The sequence below is a fragment of the Ixodes scapularis genome, unplaced genomic scaffold (assembly GCF_016920785.2).
Source record: "Ixodes scapularis isolate PalLabHiFi unplaced genomic scaffold, ASM1692078v2 PGA_scaffold0__279_contigs__length_252992795, whole genome shotgun sequence".
Lineage (NCBI taxonomy): Eukaryota > Metazoa > Arthropoda > Arachnida > Ixodida > Ixodidae > Ixodes > Ixodes scapularis.
Genome location: NW_024609835.1, coordinates 125,969,689 through 125,984,887, shown reverse-complemented (window position 1 = coordinate 125,984,887; position 15,199 = coordinate 125,969,689). Strand labels below are relative to the sequence as shown.

General features: G+C 56.7%; 1 protein-coding gene across 2 annotated transcripts in view; it reads left to right on the top strand.

Annotated features, from left to right (window-relative positions):
* LOC8030972 (putative surface cell antigen sca1) overlaps nucleotides 1–1,620 on the top strand; it is a 75,757-nt gene extending 74,137 nt beyond the window's left edge. For both annotated transcript variants that reach the window (XM_029993442.4, XM_029993441.3), the window contains exon 5: nucleotides 876–1,620. In XM_029993442.4, coding sequence (XP_029849302.2) covers nucleotides 876–1,069 — 194 coding nt within the window. In that variant the 3' untranslated portion in view covers nucleotides 1,070–1,620. The remainder of the gene's footprint in view (nucleotides 1–875) is intronic.
* Nucleotides 1,621–15,199: the final 13,579 nt, after the last annotated feature.

Below are 15,199 nucleotides of genomic sequence, written 5' to 3'. Positions count from 1 at the left end.
AATGATGCGCGAAAAAAATTTAAAATATACGGGACCGCCCAGTGTTTCACTGCTACCCGATAGGTGGTGCCGGTGTGTCCTTTTCGTCGTAAGAGCCAACTCAAACACCTCAGCCCCCTCCTCCCCCCCCCCCCCCCCCCTCCAAAAAAAAAAAAAACAGTTTATAGCGCTGGCCTGTCTCCATCACCAATACCGGACTCGTCTCCTCACCGCTTGGACACGAGTTCGAACCGAACGCCGACGCAGCGCTCGTGTCCAATCGGTGCCAGGCGCTGGCCTCCGGTACCTGACGTAGAAAATCCAACATTATTAAAAAGGAAGTTTTGCGCATCAACCATGCGCTGCGCGGAGAAGTTCTTACAAGATTGGCGTGTCGAAAAAAGGAAAGAAACGATGCTTTCGGTGTTTGAAAAGTGCATATAGACGCTTTCAGGCAGCTGTGCATAGGCGCCGCCATAACTGACCTTCAGTTTTTGTTCCCTAGTATTCCGTTCGCTCCACTTCATCATTACAACAGCAGGACCGGTTATTGACATTTTAAGTGTTACTGTGTCCTTCTCCCCAGCATAGGCCCTTCTGGAGACTCGTCAAGGCCCGCTTCAGTGGCTCGGCATCTCGGTAAGACAAGAGAAGGTCGGATGGCGGCTCAACCTGGTTCGCGCTGAAAGCGTCTATATCGTATCGATAAAAGACCAAGATGCACACACATATATCTCATTTCAACACGTGAAGGGGGGAACGTTCCCCGACGAGCCGGACCTCTTTTACTGCGGTTCTTGAGGTGAATGCGAGTATAGGTGTTGTTACTGGTGTAGATCACCGTTGCGCGTTGCGCCAAGTTCACGCGGCTCTTCTCCGCGTCCCTTCTTGCGCAGACGACTCGGAGTACCAGACGGCGGACGCGGACCAGAGCGAGGCGAGCGGGGAGTCTGACCCTTCGAGCACCGCCGCCGCGGCCACCAAGATCCAGGCGGCCTTCAGGGGATACAGGGTACGCAAGGAGCTCAAGCCCGACAACGGACCCAGCGGGCTGCACAAGGAGGAGCGGGAGCTCGTTGAATCGCGCTGAGCCCAGCCTTGGAACACTGCCGGGAAGGCAGCGCGGGTCCTAGTCAAGGCCCCCAAAAATTATTGTCGAGCATCTCGTTTGTCGCAGGGTGTGTACTGTGCCTTAGAGCTGACGATAACGCGTGCCGTTCAATTTTGACCCATTTTAATTTTTTTTTTTTTAATCTTTGAGGTATATTAGGACAGCGTGTGTCCACAAAAGTCAATCTAGGGACGCAAGTGTAGGCTTTTTTACAACGCGTTCATGTTACGCTGTGCCTTGCGTAGTTCTTACTTTTTATTTTTTTTTTTCAAATGTTACTTCGGACGTTTATAACGTAATTTCCGACGGCTTATATTCAATGACAAAAATAATAATTGTTGCGAGACTTAAGATAAAAGAAAAACAGTAAAGAACGAAATAGTAACTTGTGATTTGCACCGAGTGTACACAGCCCATGGTATTGGCCCATGATTTGTCTTTGTGTGCTTTAACCGGTAGAAAAAGAAAAACTAATTTTGATATGTATATATATATATTTGCGTATTAAAAACGACATCTTTTGTCTTCGAGACGGTGTCTGTTTATTGTTCCGGAACAGCAGGACGGTGTGCGAACGGGCAATGGACATCTCCTCAAAGCTCTGAAAGCGCTACCGGCATGGCTGAACATTGAATGGCGAAACACGCACTCCTAAAAAATCTTGGCGGGTGCTTAAACTTCGCCTTTAACCGCTCATTCCCACTGGAAGTGGATCCGCGTTCGCAAAGCGGTTGCGAACGCGGTTGTATAAAGGTCCAGTACAATTGCACGCGCATTTGATGACATCAAATGCGCGTGAAATTTTACTGGATCTTTATACAACCGGCGTTCACAACCTCTTTGCGAACGCGGATCCGCTTAAAGTGGGAATGAGCGGTAAGAGTGAAACGCGGGGAGGTCGGTGGCCGAGTGGGTTAGCGCACACCAGCTCGGAGCACGTGCATGGAGCGAAAGCTCGAGCTGCAGAACCCAGGGATCCTGGGCTCAATCCCCACCCCTGCCCGTTTCGATCTGGATGAGCATCGTACCGGCGTGCGGTCGTGTATCACTACTGCGTGGTGCACGTTAAAGACCCCAGGCTAGCGGTTGTACCGCACTGGCTAAATTTCTCAAATTTCTCATCTAAAGCGAGTGACTATAGTCGCAACTTTGAAATGGCTGACCAACTACACACTGTCTAAATATCCACACAACTCCAACAACGCCATGGCGTTGTTGGAAAACAAGCTGCGATCCGAACTTGGTTTCCCTCCTATACCAGTGTGTGTGCGTGCGCGTGCGTGCGTGTATGTGTGTGCGTGCGTGCGTGATTTCCAGATGGGCGACTCCCTCCACCAAGCGGAGAGAAGATAGGGGGAGGAGAGGGGCGTCGGCTTTCCGGTACTTGAAAAATACCGAGGCAGTCTAAATGAACTATCGTCACGAGAGAGCTGGTCGCCTCCTGTCTGTTTGAAACGAGCGCCGTTAAGGCGCAACATTTGGTGCCCAAACCCGGGACAGTGAACAAGTGAGTGACGCTTCAGGGACGGAGAATGGATGGAATCAAACGAAAACGTACCGTTCGACGGAGCCGCAATACAAGCTCATTAACGAGCTTGTAATCGCGCTTCAGTCGGCCACCATCGACGTCGACAGCGGGAACACCCTGTGAAACGGGCTTCTTTCCAGCAACGAGGAGTGTGGAAGGTGAATGAGGAAATTGAACCCCTTGTCGCCGACGACGACCTGGACGAAGAGTATGTTGTCGTGGCGGACTTCGAGGACGAGGTTGCCACGGTCGTCGGCGAAGTGCAAGTCAAGGCAGTGCAGCAGCCGCCGTCCGTGAGCTCCCTCCAGATACATGACCGGCGGCAGAGGCGACTCTTCCCACGGGACTGGAGTGAAGCTCCCGAAGTTACAGCTCCTTTACTTCCCAAGGTGAGCTGACTCAGTGGCACGGTGTAAGATACACTCTTTAGGTGAGGACACGGCGTCGCTGAACGCGCGGCGCGAGGAATCAGATAGTGTTCGTTCGATGGGCATCCGAAAGGCTGAATTATTCCGCGGCGACCGTGCTCGCGGCTGACAGTGTCGCCGGCGGCCAGACGGCGAAACTGTGTGAGAGCGAAAAACATTATCTCGTTGCCATGACACCCCGGTACACCGTGGTCTTTTTGCACAAGCGACAACCTCGCTGGAGCTCTGCGCGTGTGGAGCATGAGGCGGCACGAGCCGTCTTTGCCGTGCCCACGGGTCGACGAGTCATCTGCCGGCGCCGCTTGAAACCATAGTGAGAGAGAGAGAAAGAGAGAGAGTGAAAAGCGAACTTTATCTGCACTGCGCGAGGAGCGCACTGTCCTTACCTGAAGAGTATTATCTTACACCGTGCTCAGTGGCAACCGTTTCGGGAAGAATTCGACGCCGCGGTCAACCGGAACACGAGCCTCTCTGATGCCGAAAAGTTTCAGCATCTGCGCTCGCTCGCTTCTTGTGGGACCGGTTGCCAACGCGATATCGGGACTTCAGGCAACTGTGGCGGGCTACAAAGATGCAGTGGAGATACTGACCGAGCGTTTCGGACACAAACGACGTATCGAGCGCGAGCATCTCGGGAAGCTGCGGAGTCTCCCGAGCGTAAAATCTGAGCGCGACGTCAAGGGGCAACGAGACGTCTACGATCACGTACAAACCAACATACGCGGATTGCGATCTTTGGGCGTGTCGAGTGCGACATACGCCGCTATGAAGACAGACATACTGTTGTCTGGCCTGCCAGCGAGCATCGTTGTAGAGTACCATCGCATCACCCGCTACGGGACACGGCTGGGTGTTCGCATTCCTGCCGAGGAGGGGGCAGCTACTGCCGACAACGGGACAAACTCGGACACCATGTCTGCAGCATCGACGGATGCGGGCAAAGAATTGATGCTGCTGTTGAGGTTCTTACGAGTGGAGATTGAGAGCCGCGAGCGCACGTCGATCGGCGGGCGACAATCCACAAGCCCTCCAGGCTTCAACAGACCGGCGGGCTTCGCTCGACACTGGTGTTGCAGAGTTCGGGCAGTGTGGAGGACGCCTGTTTCTTCTGCGACGGGTAAGATTATCAGACCAATCAATACCTGTTCTTCCGGGAACTATTTGGAGGAGAGAAAGAGACGGCTTTCACGGGACAACAGATGTTTCCGCTGTACGAGGAGGGGATCCGACAGCACTCGAGGAACTGTCGCAGCAGGATCCGATGCCCTACGTGCGGCAGGAGGCATGCATGCCGTTTCTATGCGCAACCCGGCGTGGTAGGCACGGCTACCGCCTCGTGGGGCTCCGGTGGAGAGTAGAGAGTCGGCCAACGTGCTCCGACAGGTTCCGTGTCGTGGCTTGGAGGAGGCCTTCTTCTGCAGACCTTCCGAGGTTGGGTCGCAGCGGAAAACAAGTGTGCCTGCATACGCGGCATCAGAGACGGAGAGAGCCAAAAGACGTTCACCAGGGAGGATCTGGCCACCAGGTTACAGTTGGTGGTTGTTAAGTTTGTAGAAATCCTGCTTATTAGTTCAGGTGATTTTTGTTAGGAAAGTTTACCTTTCCAATGTTGCGTCGGCATTTCTTTTTTTTCTTTTTTTTTAGCTTTCTATGTTTGTGTCGGCGGGGCCAGAGCGGCCGCAGTGCGGGAGCGGTTCCCCTCGCGGTCGTTAAGAAGCGTCTCAGGTTTCGGGACTCCGCTCGGACCGGGACCGGGAGAGCCACCGCCTGGAGAATCGTGTAGCTTTTAGCCGAATGTGCCTGTATATAGAGGGTTTTGCCGCTAATTGTAAAATTGTCGCTTTTTGCCCGATGCAATAACTTAGCGGTTGGCGCCAGTCAGACTGGGAAAATTGCAGGGAACAACTCTACAAGGAATTTAGGTTTGGCGGTTGGACTGCCAGGCTGACAGCTCGCCGACCATTGGAGAACAGTGTACCACGTGGGAGTGGTGAAATTTGAAGGGATTGGTCGGTCCCTGAGGGGAAAGGAGGCCCCTGCGAGTCTACAAAGGGGTCCCCGAGAGGATTATGGAGGATTGGCTTCGATTCGATTTTGGGAGACTGGGAACAAAAGTACGGGGTCTAATTTTGGGATTTTAACTCACTGTTGAGTTGTTTTGTTTCAAAATAAACGTGGCCACACTGGCCACTGTAAAGCCAACGAACGTCGCAATGTGTTCAGCGGGATCGAACAACTTTTAGTTTAGTATTTTTTTATTATCAACTTCCCGCGGGCTGTCATCGGGCGAGCACCGTCATCGGTCGTTACCATCCGGACCAGGACGCGCCCATCCCCATACCACCAGGTCCAGGCCCTCCCCCGGAAAGTTGACTGGTGCAGTCGACAGGATCCCGCTCACTTTCTGCGACGGGTTGCGAGAGGAACGCCACAACGTCAGCTGATGGTGAGCCCCGCCAACATCCGAGTGAGAAGACGGAGGCAATAGCCTGTTGCGTTGTGTGCGGCGGACGGAGCGGCATCCCAGCGAGAGGCTCCGGGAGTCAAGGGACTCAAGAGGAACGCCACGACGTCAGCTGATGGTGAGCCCCGTCAATATCTGCGTAAGAAGACGGCGGCAATAGCCTGTTGCGTCGTGTGCGGCGGACGGAGCAGCATCCCAGCGAGAGGCTCCGGGAGTCAAGGGACTCAAGAGGAACGCCACGACGTCAGATGATGGTGAGCCCCGTCAATATCTGCGTGAGAAGACGGCGGCAATAGCCTGTTGCGTCGTGTGCGGCGGACGGAGCAGCATCCCAGCGAGAGGCTCCGGGAGTCAAGGGACTCAAGAGGAACGCCACGACGTCAGCTGATGGTGAGCCCCGTCAATATCTGCGTGAGAAGACGGCGGCAATAGCCTGTTGCGTCGTGTGCGGCGGACGGAGCGGCATCCCAGCGAGAGGCTCCGGGAGTCAAGGGACTAAAGAGGAACGCCACGACGTCAGATGATGGTGAGCCCCGTCAATATCTGCGTGAGAAGACGGCGGCAATAGCCTGTTGCGTCGTGTGCGGCGGACGGAGCAGCATCCCAGCGAGAGGCTCCGGGAGTCAAGGGACTCAAGAGGAACGCCACGACGTCAGATGATGGTGAGCACCGTCAATATCTGCGTGAGAAGACGGCGGCAATAGCCTGTTGCGTCGTGTGCGGCGGACGGAGCGGCATCCCAGCGAGAGGCTCCGGGAGTCAAGGGACTCAAGTGGAACGCCACGACGTCAGATGATGGTGAGCCCCGTCAATATCTGCGTGAGAAGACGGCGGCAATAGCCTGTTGCGTCGTGTGCGGCGGACGGAGCGGCATCCCAGCGAGAGGCTCCGGGAGTCAAGGGACTCAAGAGGAACGCCACGACGTCGGATGATGGTGAGCCCCGTCAATATCTGCGTGAGAAGACGGCGGCAATAGCCTGTTGCGTCGTGTGCGGCGGACGGAGCGGCATCCCAGTGAGAGGCTCCGGGAGTCAAGGGACTCAAGAGGAACGCCACGACGTCAGATGATGGTGAGCACCGTCAATATCTGCGTGAGAAGACGGCGGCAATAGCCTGTTGCGTCGTGTGCGGCGGACGGAGCGGCATCCCAGCGAGAGGCTCCGGGAGTCAAGGGACTCAAGAGGAACGCCACGACGTCGGATGATGGTGAGCCCCGTCAATATCTGCGTGAGAAGACGGCGGCAATAGCCTGTTGCGTCGTGTGCGGCGGACGGAGCGGCATCCCAGTGAGAGGCTCCGGGAGTCAAGGGACTCAAGAGGAACGCCACGACGTCAGATGATGGTGAGCCCCGTCAATATCTGCGTGAGAAGACGGCGGCAATAGCCTGTTGCGTCGTGTGCGGCGGACGGAGCGGCATCCCAGCGAGAGGCTCCGGGAGTCAAGGGACTCAAGAGGAACGCCACGACGTCAGATGATGGTGAGCCCCGTCAATATCTGCGTGAGAAGACGGCGGCAATAGTCTGTTGTGTTGTATGCGGCGGACGGAGCGGCATCCCAGCGAGAGGCTCCGGGAGTCAAGGGACTCAAGAGGAACGCCACGACGTCGGATGATGGTGAGCCCCGTCAATATCTGCGTGAGAAGACGGCGGCAATAGCCTGTTGTGTCGTGTGCGGCGGACGGAGCGGCGTCCCAGTGAGAGGCTCCGGGAGTCAAGGGACTCAAGAGGAACGCCACGACGTCAGATGATGGTGAGCACCGTCAATATCTGCGTGAGAAGACGGCGGCAATAGCCTGTTGCGTCGTGTGCGGCGGACGGAGCGGCATCCCAGCGAGAGGCTCCGGGAGTCAAGGGACTCAAGAGGAACGCCACGACGTCAGATGATGGTGAGCCCCGTCAATATCTGCGTGAGAAGACGGCGGCAATAGTCTGTTGTGTTGTATGCGGCGGACGGAGCGGCATCCCAGCGAGAGGCTCCGGGAGTCAAGGGACTCAAGAGGAACGCCACGACGTCAGATGATGGTGAGCCCCGTCAATATCTGCGTGAGAAGACGGCGGCAATAGTCTGTTGTGTTGTATGCGGCGGACGGAGCGGCATCCCAGCGAGAGGCTCCGGGAGTCAAGGGACTCAAGAGGAACGCCACGACGTCGGATGATGGTGAGCCCCGTCAATATCTGCGTGAGAAGACGGCGGCAATAGCCTGTTGCGTCGTGTGCGGCGGACGGAGCGGCGTCCCAGCGAGAGGCTCCGGGAGTCAAGGGACTCAAGAGGAACGCCACGACGTCAGATGATGGTGAGCACCGTCAATATCTGCGTGAGAAGACGGCGGCAATAGCCTGTTGCGTCGTGTGCGGCGGACGGAGCGGCATCCCAGCGAGAGGCTCCGGGAGTCAAGGGACTCAAGAGGAACGCCACGACGTCAGATGATGGTGAGCCCCACCAATATCTGCGTGAGAAGACGGCGGCAATAGTCTGTTGTGTTGTATGCGGCGGACGGAGCGGCATCCCAGCGAGAGGCTCCGGGAGTCAAGGGACTCAAGAGGAACGCCACGACGTCGGATGATGGTGAGCCCCGTCAATATCTGCGTGAGAAGACGGCGGCAATAGCCTGTTGCGTCGTGTGCGGCGGACGGAGCGGCATCCCAGTGAGAGGCTCCGGGAGTCAAGGGACTCAAGAGGAACGCCACGACGTCAGATGATGGTGAGCACCGTCAATATCTGCGTGAGAAGACGGCGGCAATAGCCTGTTGCGTCGTGTGCGGCGGACGGAGCGGCATCCCAGCGAGAGGCTCCGGGAGTCAAGGGACTCAAGAGGAACGCCACGACGTCAGATGATGGTGAGCCCCGTCAATATCTGCGTGAGAAGACGGCGGCAATAGCCTGTTGCGTCGTGTGCGGCGGACGGAGCGGCGTCCCAGTGAGAGGCTCCGGGAGTCAAGGGACTCAAGAGGAACGCCACGACGTCGGATGATGGTGAGCCCCGTCAATATCTGCGTGAGAAGACGGCGGCAATAGCCTGTTGCGTCGTGTGCGGCGGACGGAGCGGCATCCCAGCGAGAGGCTCCGGGAGTCAAGGGACTCAAGAGGAACGCCACGACGTCAGATGATGGTGAGCCCCACCAATATCTGCGTGAGAAGACGGCGGCAATAGTCTGTTGTGTTGTATGCGGCGGACGGAGCGGCATCCCAGCGAGAGGCTCCGGGAGTCAAGGGACTCAAGAGGAACGCCACGACGTCGGATGATGGTGAGCCCCGTCAATATCTGCGTGAGAAGACGGCGGCAATAGCCTGTTGCGTCGTGTGCGGCGGACGGAGCGGCATCCCAGCGAGAGGCTCCGGGAGTCAAGGGACTCAAGAGGAACGCCACGACGTCAGATGATGGTGAGCACCGTCAATATCTGCGTGAGAAGACGGCGGCAATAGCCTGTTGCGTCGTGTGCGGCGGACGGAGCGGCGTCCCAGTGAGAGGCTCCGGGAGTCAAGGGACTCAAGAGGAACGCCACGACGTCGGATGATGGTGAGCCCCGTCAATATCTGCGTGAGAAGACGGCGGCAATAGCCTGTTGCGTCGTGTGCGGCGGACGGAGCGGCGTCCCAGCGAGAGGCTCCGGGAGTCAAGGGACTCAAGAGGAACGCCACGACGTCAGATGATGGTGAGCACCGTCAATATCTGCGTGAGAAGACGGCGGCAATAGCCTGTTGCGTCGTGTGCGGCGGACGGAGCGGCATCCCAGCGAGAGGCTCCGGGAGTCAAGGGACTCAAGAGGAACGCCACGACGTCAGATGATGGTGAGCCCCACCAATATCTGCGTGAGAAGACGGCGGCAATAGTCTGTTGTGTTGTATGCGGCGGACGGAGCGGCATCCCAGCGAGAGGCTCCGGGAGTCAAGGGACTCAAGAGGAACGCCACGACGTCGGATGATGGTGAGCCCCGTCAATATCTGCGTGAGAAGACGGCGGCAATAGCCTGTTGCGTCGTGTGCGGCGGACGGAGCGGCATCCCAGTGAGAGGCTCCGGGAGTCAAGGGACTCAAGAGGAACGCCACGACGTCAGATGATGGTGAGCACCGTCAATATCTGCGTGAGAAGACGGCGGCAATAGCCTGTTGCGTCGTGTGCGGCGGACGGAGCGGCATCCCAGCGAGAGGCTCCGGGAGTCAAGGGACTCAAGAGGAACGCCACGACGTCAGATGATGGTGAGCCCCGTCAATATCTGCGTGAGAAGACGGCGGCAATAGCCTGTTGCGTCGTGTGCGGCGGACGGAGCGGCATCCCAGCGAGAGGCTCCGGGAGTCAAGGGACTCAAGAGGAACGCCACGACGTCGGATGATGGTGAGCCCCGTCAATATCTGCGTGAGAAGACGGCGGCAATAGCCTGTTGCGTCGTGTGCGGCGGACGGAGCGGCGTCCCAGTGAGAGGCTCCGGGAGTCAAGGGACTCAAGAGGAACGCCACGACGTCAGATGATGGTGAGCCCCGTCAATATCTGCGTGAGAAGACGGCGGCAATAGCCTGTTGCGTCGTGTGCGGCGGACGGAGCGGCATCCCAGTGAGAGGCTTCGGGAGTCAAGGGACTCAAGAGGAACGCCACGACGTCAGATGATGGTGAGCCCCGTCAATATCTGCGTGAGAAGACGGCGGCAATAGCCTGTTGCGTCGTGTGCGGCGGACGGAGCGGCATCCCAGCGAGAGGCTCCGGGAGTCAAGGGACTCAAGAGGAACGCCACGACGTCGGATGATGGTGAGCCCCGTCAATATCTGCGTGAGAAGACGGCGGCAATAGCCTGTTGCGTCGTGTGCGGCGGACGGAGCGGCGTCCCAGTGAGAGGCTCCGGGAGTCAAGGGACTCAAGAGGAACGCCACGACGTCAGCTGATGGTGAGCCCCGTCAATATCTGCGTGAGAAGACGGCGGCAATAGCGTGTTGCGTCGTGTGCGGCGGACGGAGCGGCATCCCAGTGAGAGGCTTCGGGAGTCAAGGGACTCAAGAGGAACGCCACGACGTCGGATGATGGTGAGCCCCGTCAATATCTGCGTGAGAAGACGGCGGCAATAGCGTGTTGCGTCGTGTGCGGCGGACGGAGCGGCATCCCAGTGAGAGGCTTCGGGAGTCAAGGGACTCAAGAGGAACGCCACGACGTCAGATGATGGTGAGCCCCGTCAATATCTGCGTGAGAAGACGGCGGCAATAGCCTGTTGCGTCGTGTGCGGCGGACGGAGCGGCATCCCAGTGAGAGGCTTCGGGAGTCAAGGGACTCAAGAGGAACGCCACGACGTCGGATGATGGTGAGCCCCGTCAATATCTGCGTGAGAAGACGGCGGCAATAGCGTGTTGCGTCGTGTGCGGCGGACGGAGCGGCATCCCAGTGAGAGGCTTCGGGAGTCAAGGGACTCAAGAGGAACGCCACGACGTCAGATGATGGTGAGCCCCGTCAATATCTGCGTGAGAAGACGGCGGCAATAGCCTGTTGCGTCGTGTGCGGCGGACGGAGCGGCATCCCAGCGAGAGGCTCCGGGAGTCAAGGGACTCAAGAGGAACGCCACGACGTCGGATGATGGTGAGCCCCGTCAATATCTGCGTGAGAAGACGGCGGCAATAGCCTGTTGCGTCGTGTGCGGCGGACGGAGCGGCGTCCCAGTGAGAGGCTCCGGGAGTCAAGGGACTCAAGAGGAACGCCACGACGTCAGATGATGGTGAGCCCCGTCAATATCTGCGTGAGAAGACGGCGGCAATAGCCTGTTGCGTCGTGTGCGGCGGACGGAGCGGCATCCCAGTGAGAGGCTTCGGGAGTCAAGGGACTCAAGAGGAACGCCACGACGTCAGCTGATGGTGAGCCCCGTCAATATCTGCGTGAGAAGACGGCGGCAATAGCGTGTTGCGTCGTGTGCGGCGGACGGAGCGGCATCCCAGCGAGAGGCTCCGGGAGTCAAGGGCTCGAGACCGGCGGAAGGAGGCAACACAAGGGAGCCACAGAGAAGCCCCGGGGAAATGTGACGGCACGGCAGGACCTTCGTTCCCAGGTAAGACCCAGGGTTGTTTCCTCCGAGGCTCACAATTTCCAAGGGCACGATATCAGGGGCTAAGGGCGGTTCTTTTGGGGCGGAGGACGGAGTAGGTAGCAGGTCGGCAGCTATAGCGCTTGAAATTCTTAGACTCCAACGCGAAATTAAGGAAGTAAAGCTGGCCCAGGTTCAGGTGATGAGAGAATGGAGTTTGAAGGACCCGACAAAAAATGAGAGAGCTCGCGAAAGAACCCCGCGCCGTCCTCGCACCGATGCCGGAGTTTGCAGCCCTCGCTCCGGCATGTTTTAAGAGCGCTGAGACTGAACTGAGTCCGGAGGAAGACCGCGAGGAGAATGCATACGGTGATGATAGCGGCGGCCGCGAAGTAAAAATTGAGAGGAGAGCTGGCGCCGACGAGGCAGAGGCAGCAGAGGCACTCGCCGGTGATCCGGTGGCGAAGGGAGGCGAGAGCGGGAGCGATGGTGATGGCACCGGCTCAAGCTACCGGCACCGTGTCGTCACCGAAGGTCAGGCCGGCGGTACATCGTAGGGTGACGATCAGTAAGAAGGCTGCGTCAAGCGACTCCGGAAGGAGGAGTCCGGACGCAAGGAGCTGCGGGGGTGGCAAGCGCCAAATGGGCACGGAAAAGAGGGGGAAGCCACTCCGGCCAGTGGCCGGAGCTCGCACGCGAGGACAGCAGACGTTCAGTTTGAGCTCGGGTTCAGCGAGTGTCGTGGAAGCGACCTACTGCACGCCGCCTCAGGCAGTTCTCAGAACGTCTCCGATGGCAACGAGCTGGACGACAAGACGGCCAAGATTAGGAGGGTAGCTAGCAAGGCTACTGTAGTTTTGTTTCGCCTTTAGACTACGTTTATTTCACTGCCCTCCTAATTAACTTTCCTTTTGCTTTTCTGTCGGCCCTTCAGTATTTTATATTCTACGTAATCTTTTTGGTGCATAGTCTTTATTCTCCGCGGGAGAAGTTTGTCAGTCCTCACGTATATCTTGAGACGTGCAGGCCGAGACTCGAAAGAGCGCAGAGAAAGTGCTGGCGAAGACGCTCAGAGTTATCTGCGGATTGCTTTCTTGGAGCACTTTGCATTTTTTTCAGTCGTATAGTTTTTGTTTTATTTTGAATGCTTATTTTGACTAGTGCGAACTTTATCAGGAATAGAGTGCCTAGTGATGTCTGCATCCCTACTGTAGAGCCTTGAGATTTGCGGGTTTAAATATACCTATATGGACATTGTGGAATCTGGAATGTACGACTCTGGGTCTTGCTCGGTGCTGTGTTCCTCCGAAGTGACGAACAGTGGGACTGATGTTGCGCGAACAACAAGTGTACTTGCAACATTCTTGGTGGGGAGGTGTTAAGTTTGTAGAAATCCTGCTTATTAGTTAAAGGGAAGATGGGGCACTTCTACATTTGAAAAAAAAAACGCTTGAATTGCATTCATTTGGTCTTTAGATTAACAGATATCAAAATTGTATTTCAATGCGACGCGCCGGAGGGCCATACGAGCAATTTCAAAATAGGACTGAAGCCCCGCCTCCCTAGCCTTGGGCAGCCAAAAGAGCCGTCGATGACGTCACGGACAGCGACTGTCTTTCGCGTTTTTCTCGCGTTTAACAATACTTACGCAGCAAATGGTTTCGGTATTCGGGTTCATGGGGTAAAAATACACTAGAATTCACTTCTAACTCATTTTTTCCAAGAAGCTCCGTAGCTTCCCTTTAAGGCGATTTTTTTTAGGAAAGTTTATCTTTCCAGAGTTGTGTCGGCATTTTTTTTTTATCTTCATATGTTTGTGTCGGCGGGGCCAGAGCGGCCGCAGTGCGGGGGCGGTTTCCCCCGCGGTCGTTAAGAAGCGTCTCAGGTTTCGGGACTCCGCTCGGACCGGGACCGAGAGAGCCACCGCCTGGAGAATCGTGTAGCTTTTAGCCGAATGTGCCTGTATATAGAGGGTTTTGCCGCTAATTGTAAAATTGTCGCTTTTTGCCCGATGCAATAACTTAGCGGTTGGCGCCAGTCAGACTGGGAAAATTGCAGGGAACAACTCTACAAGGAATTTAGGTTTGGCGGTTGGACTGCCAGGCTGACAGCTCGCCGACCATTGGAGAACAGTGTACCACGTGGGAGTGGTGAAATTTGAAGGGATTGGTCGGGCCCTGAGGGGAAAGGAGGCCCCTACGAGTCTACAAAAGGGTCCCCGATAGGATTCTGGAGGATTGGCTTCGATTCGATTTTGGGAGACTGGGAACAAAAGTACGGGGTCTAATTTTGGGATTTTAACTCACTGTTGAGTTGTTTTGTTTCATAATAAACGTGGCCACACTGGCCACTGTAAAGCCAACGAACGTCGCAATGTGTTCAGCGGGATCGAACGACTTTTAGTTTAGTATTTTTTTATCATCAACTTCCCGGGGGCTGTCATCGGGCGAGCACCGTCATCGGTCGTCACCATCCGGACCAGGACGCGCCCATCCCCATACCACCAGGCCCAGGCCGGCGAGGAAGTTGACTGAGGTCATCGGTCAACTCGACATGAAACTGAACACCTTCGCAAATCCGGGTACCGACACCGGCAGAAGTTGAACGTCGTGCGACTCCGTCTGCGAGGGCAATATGCTACAACGGGTCATGTGTTAGAGGCTGTCACGGTCCGGTGCAGAGCGAGAGGGGAAACGCACTCGCCGTAGACCGCAACGGGGGTTCGGACGTCCGCTATCCCACAGTACGTGGGCTCCAGGGACGGGGGGGACGAAGACGAGGCACGTGACGAACAGAGCACTAGAGACATTTAATAAAAGGCTAGTAAGATGGTGACAAAAGGACAAAGGTAATACAGACATTCTCAATCAGGCGGAGGAATACAAGAGGAACAAGACAGAATACACAACAAGAGGAATGGGAACGATACCGCACTTTGGCGCAGTCCGGCACGACGAGGCTCGCAGAGGCGTGGGAGCACCTGAGGTCGGTCGCTTGCGATGGTTTCTGTCTCGACGTGGCCGCGGTGCGCCAGAGGTGGTGGTTGTTGTTGGCTTCGGACGCTCTCGCGTCACGGACGGTCGACGCACTGGGGCAGTCCAGCAGAGGAAGGCCGCACAGAGTAGGATCATAGAAGTAGCTGATGTAGAGTGTCCAGACGGGTCTTTCCCTTTACCGCGGTGCCCGAGGCTACGGCTGGAGCCGACAGGAAGAGCGGGTTGCGCTCTCGAACCTCCCGTGTCCCAAGTCGACTGCCGCGCCGTTTCCCAGTTTCAACCGAACGGCGCTCTTTCCTAATAAAGTAAACAAAACACACCCGCTCCCCTACAATCGCAACACACTCCCATACAAAAAAAAAAAAAAAAAAAATGACCGTCACAGCGGAGAAGACACTCGTCGCCCCCAGCTCCCAAACAAAGTAAATACCAAAAACGCTCAACTGGGGCATCTGGCAAACTCATTTCCGAATTCCACGAAGTGGTACCGCGCCCAAGCATAGGGCAAAAGCGTCTCCCGAACGGGAGTCGAAGAGGCCATAGACAAGTCAAGTTAGGGTCCCAGTCGGGACCAGGCAGTGTCACACCACCCGCGGCGAGCACATGGCCCCGCAGGCAGCCGACGGGGCGCCCTTTACAATACGCGTGGTTCGGCGGGACCAGGTCGGTTTTTGTGACACTACCCCCTTTTTAAGA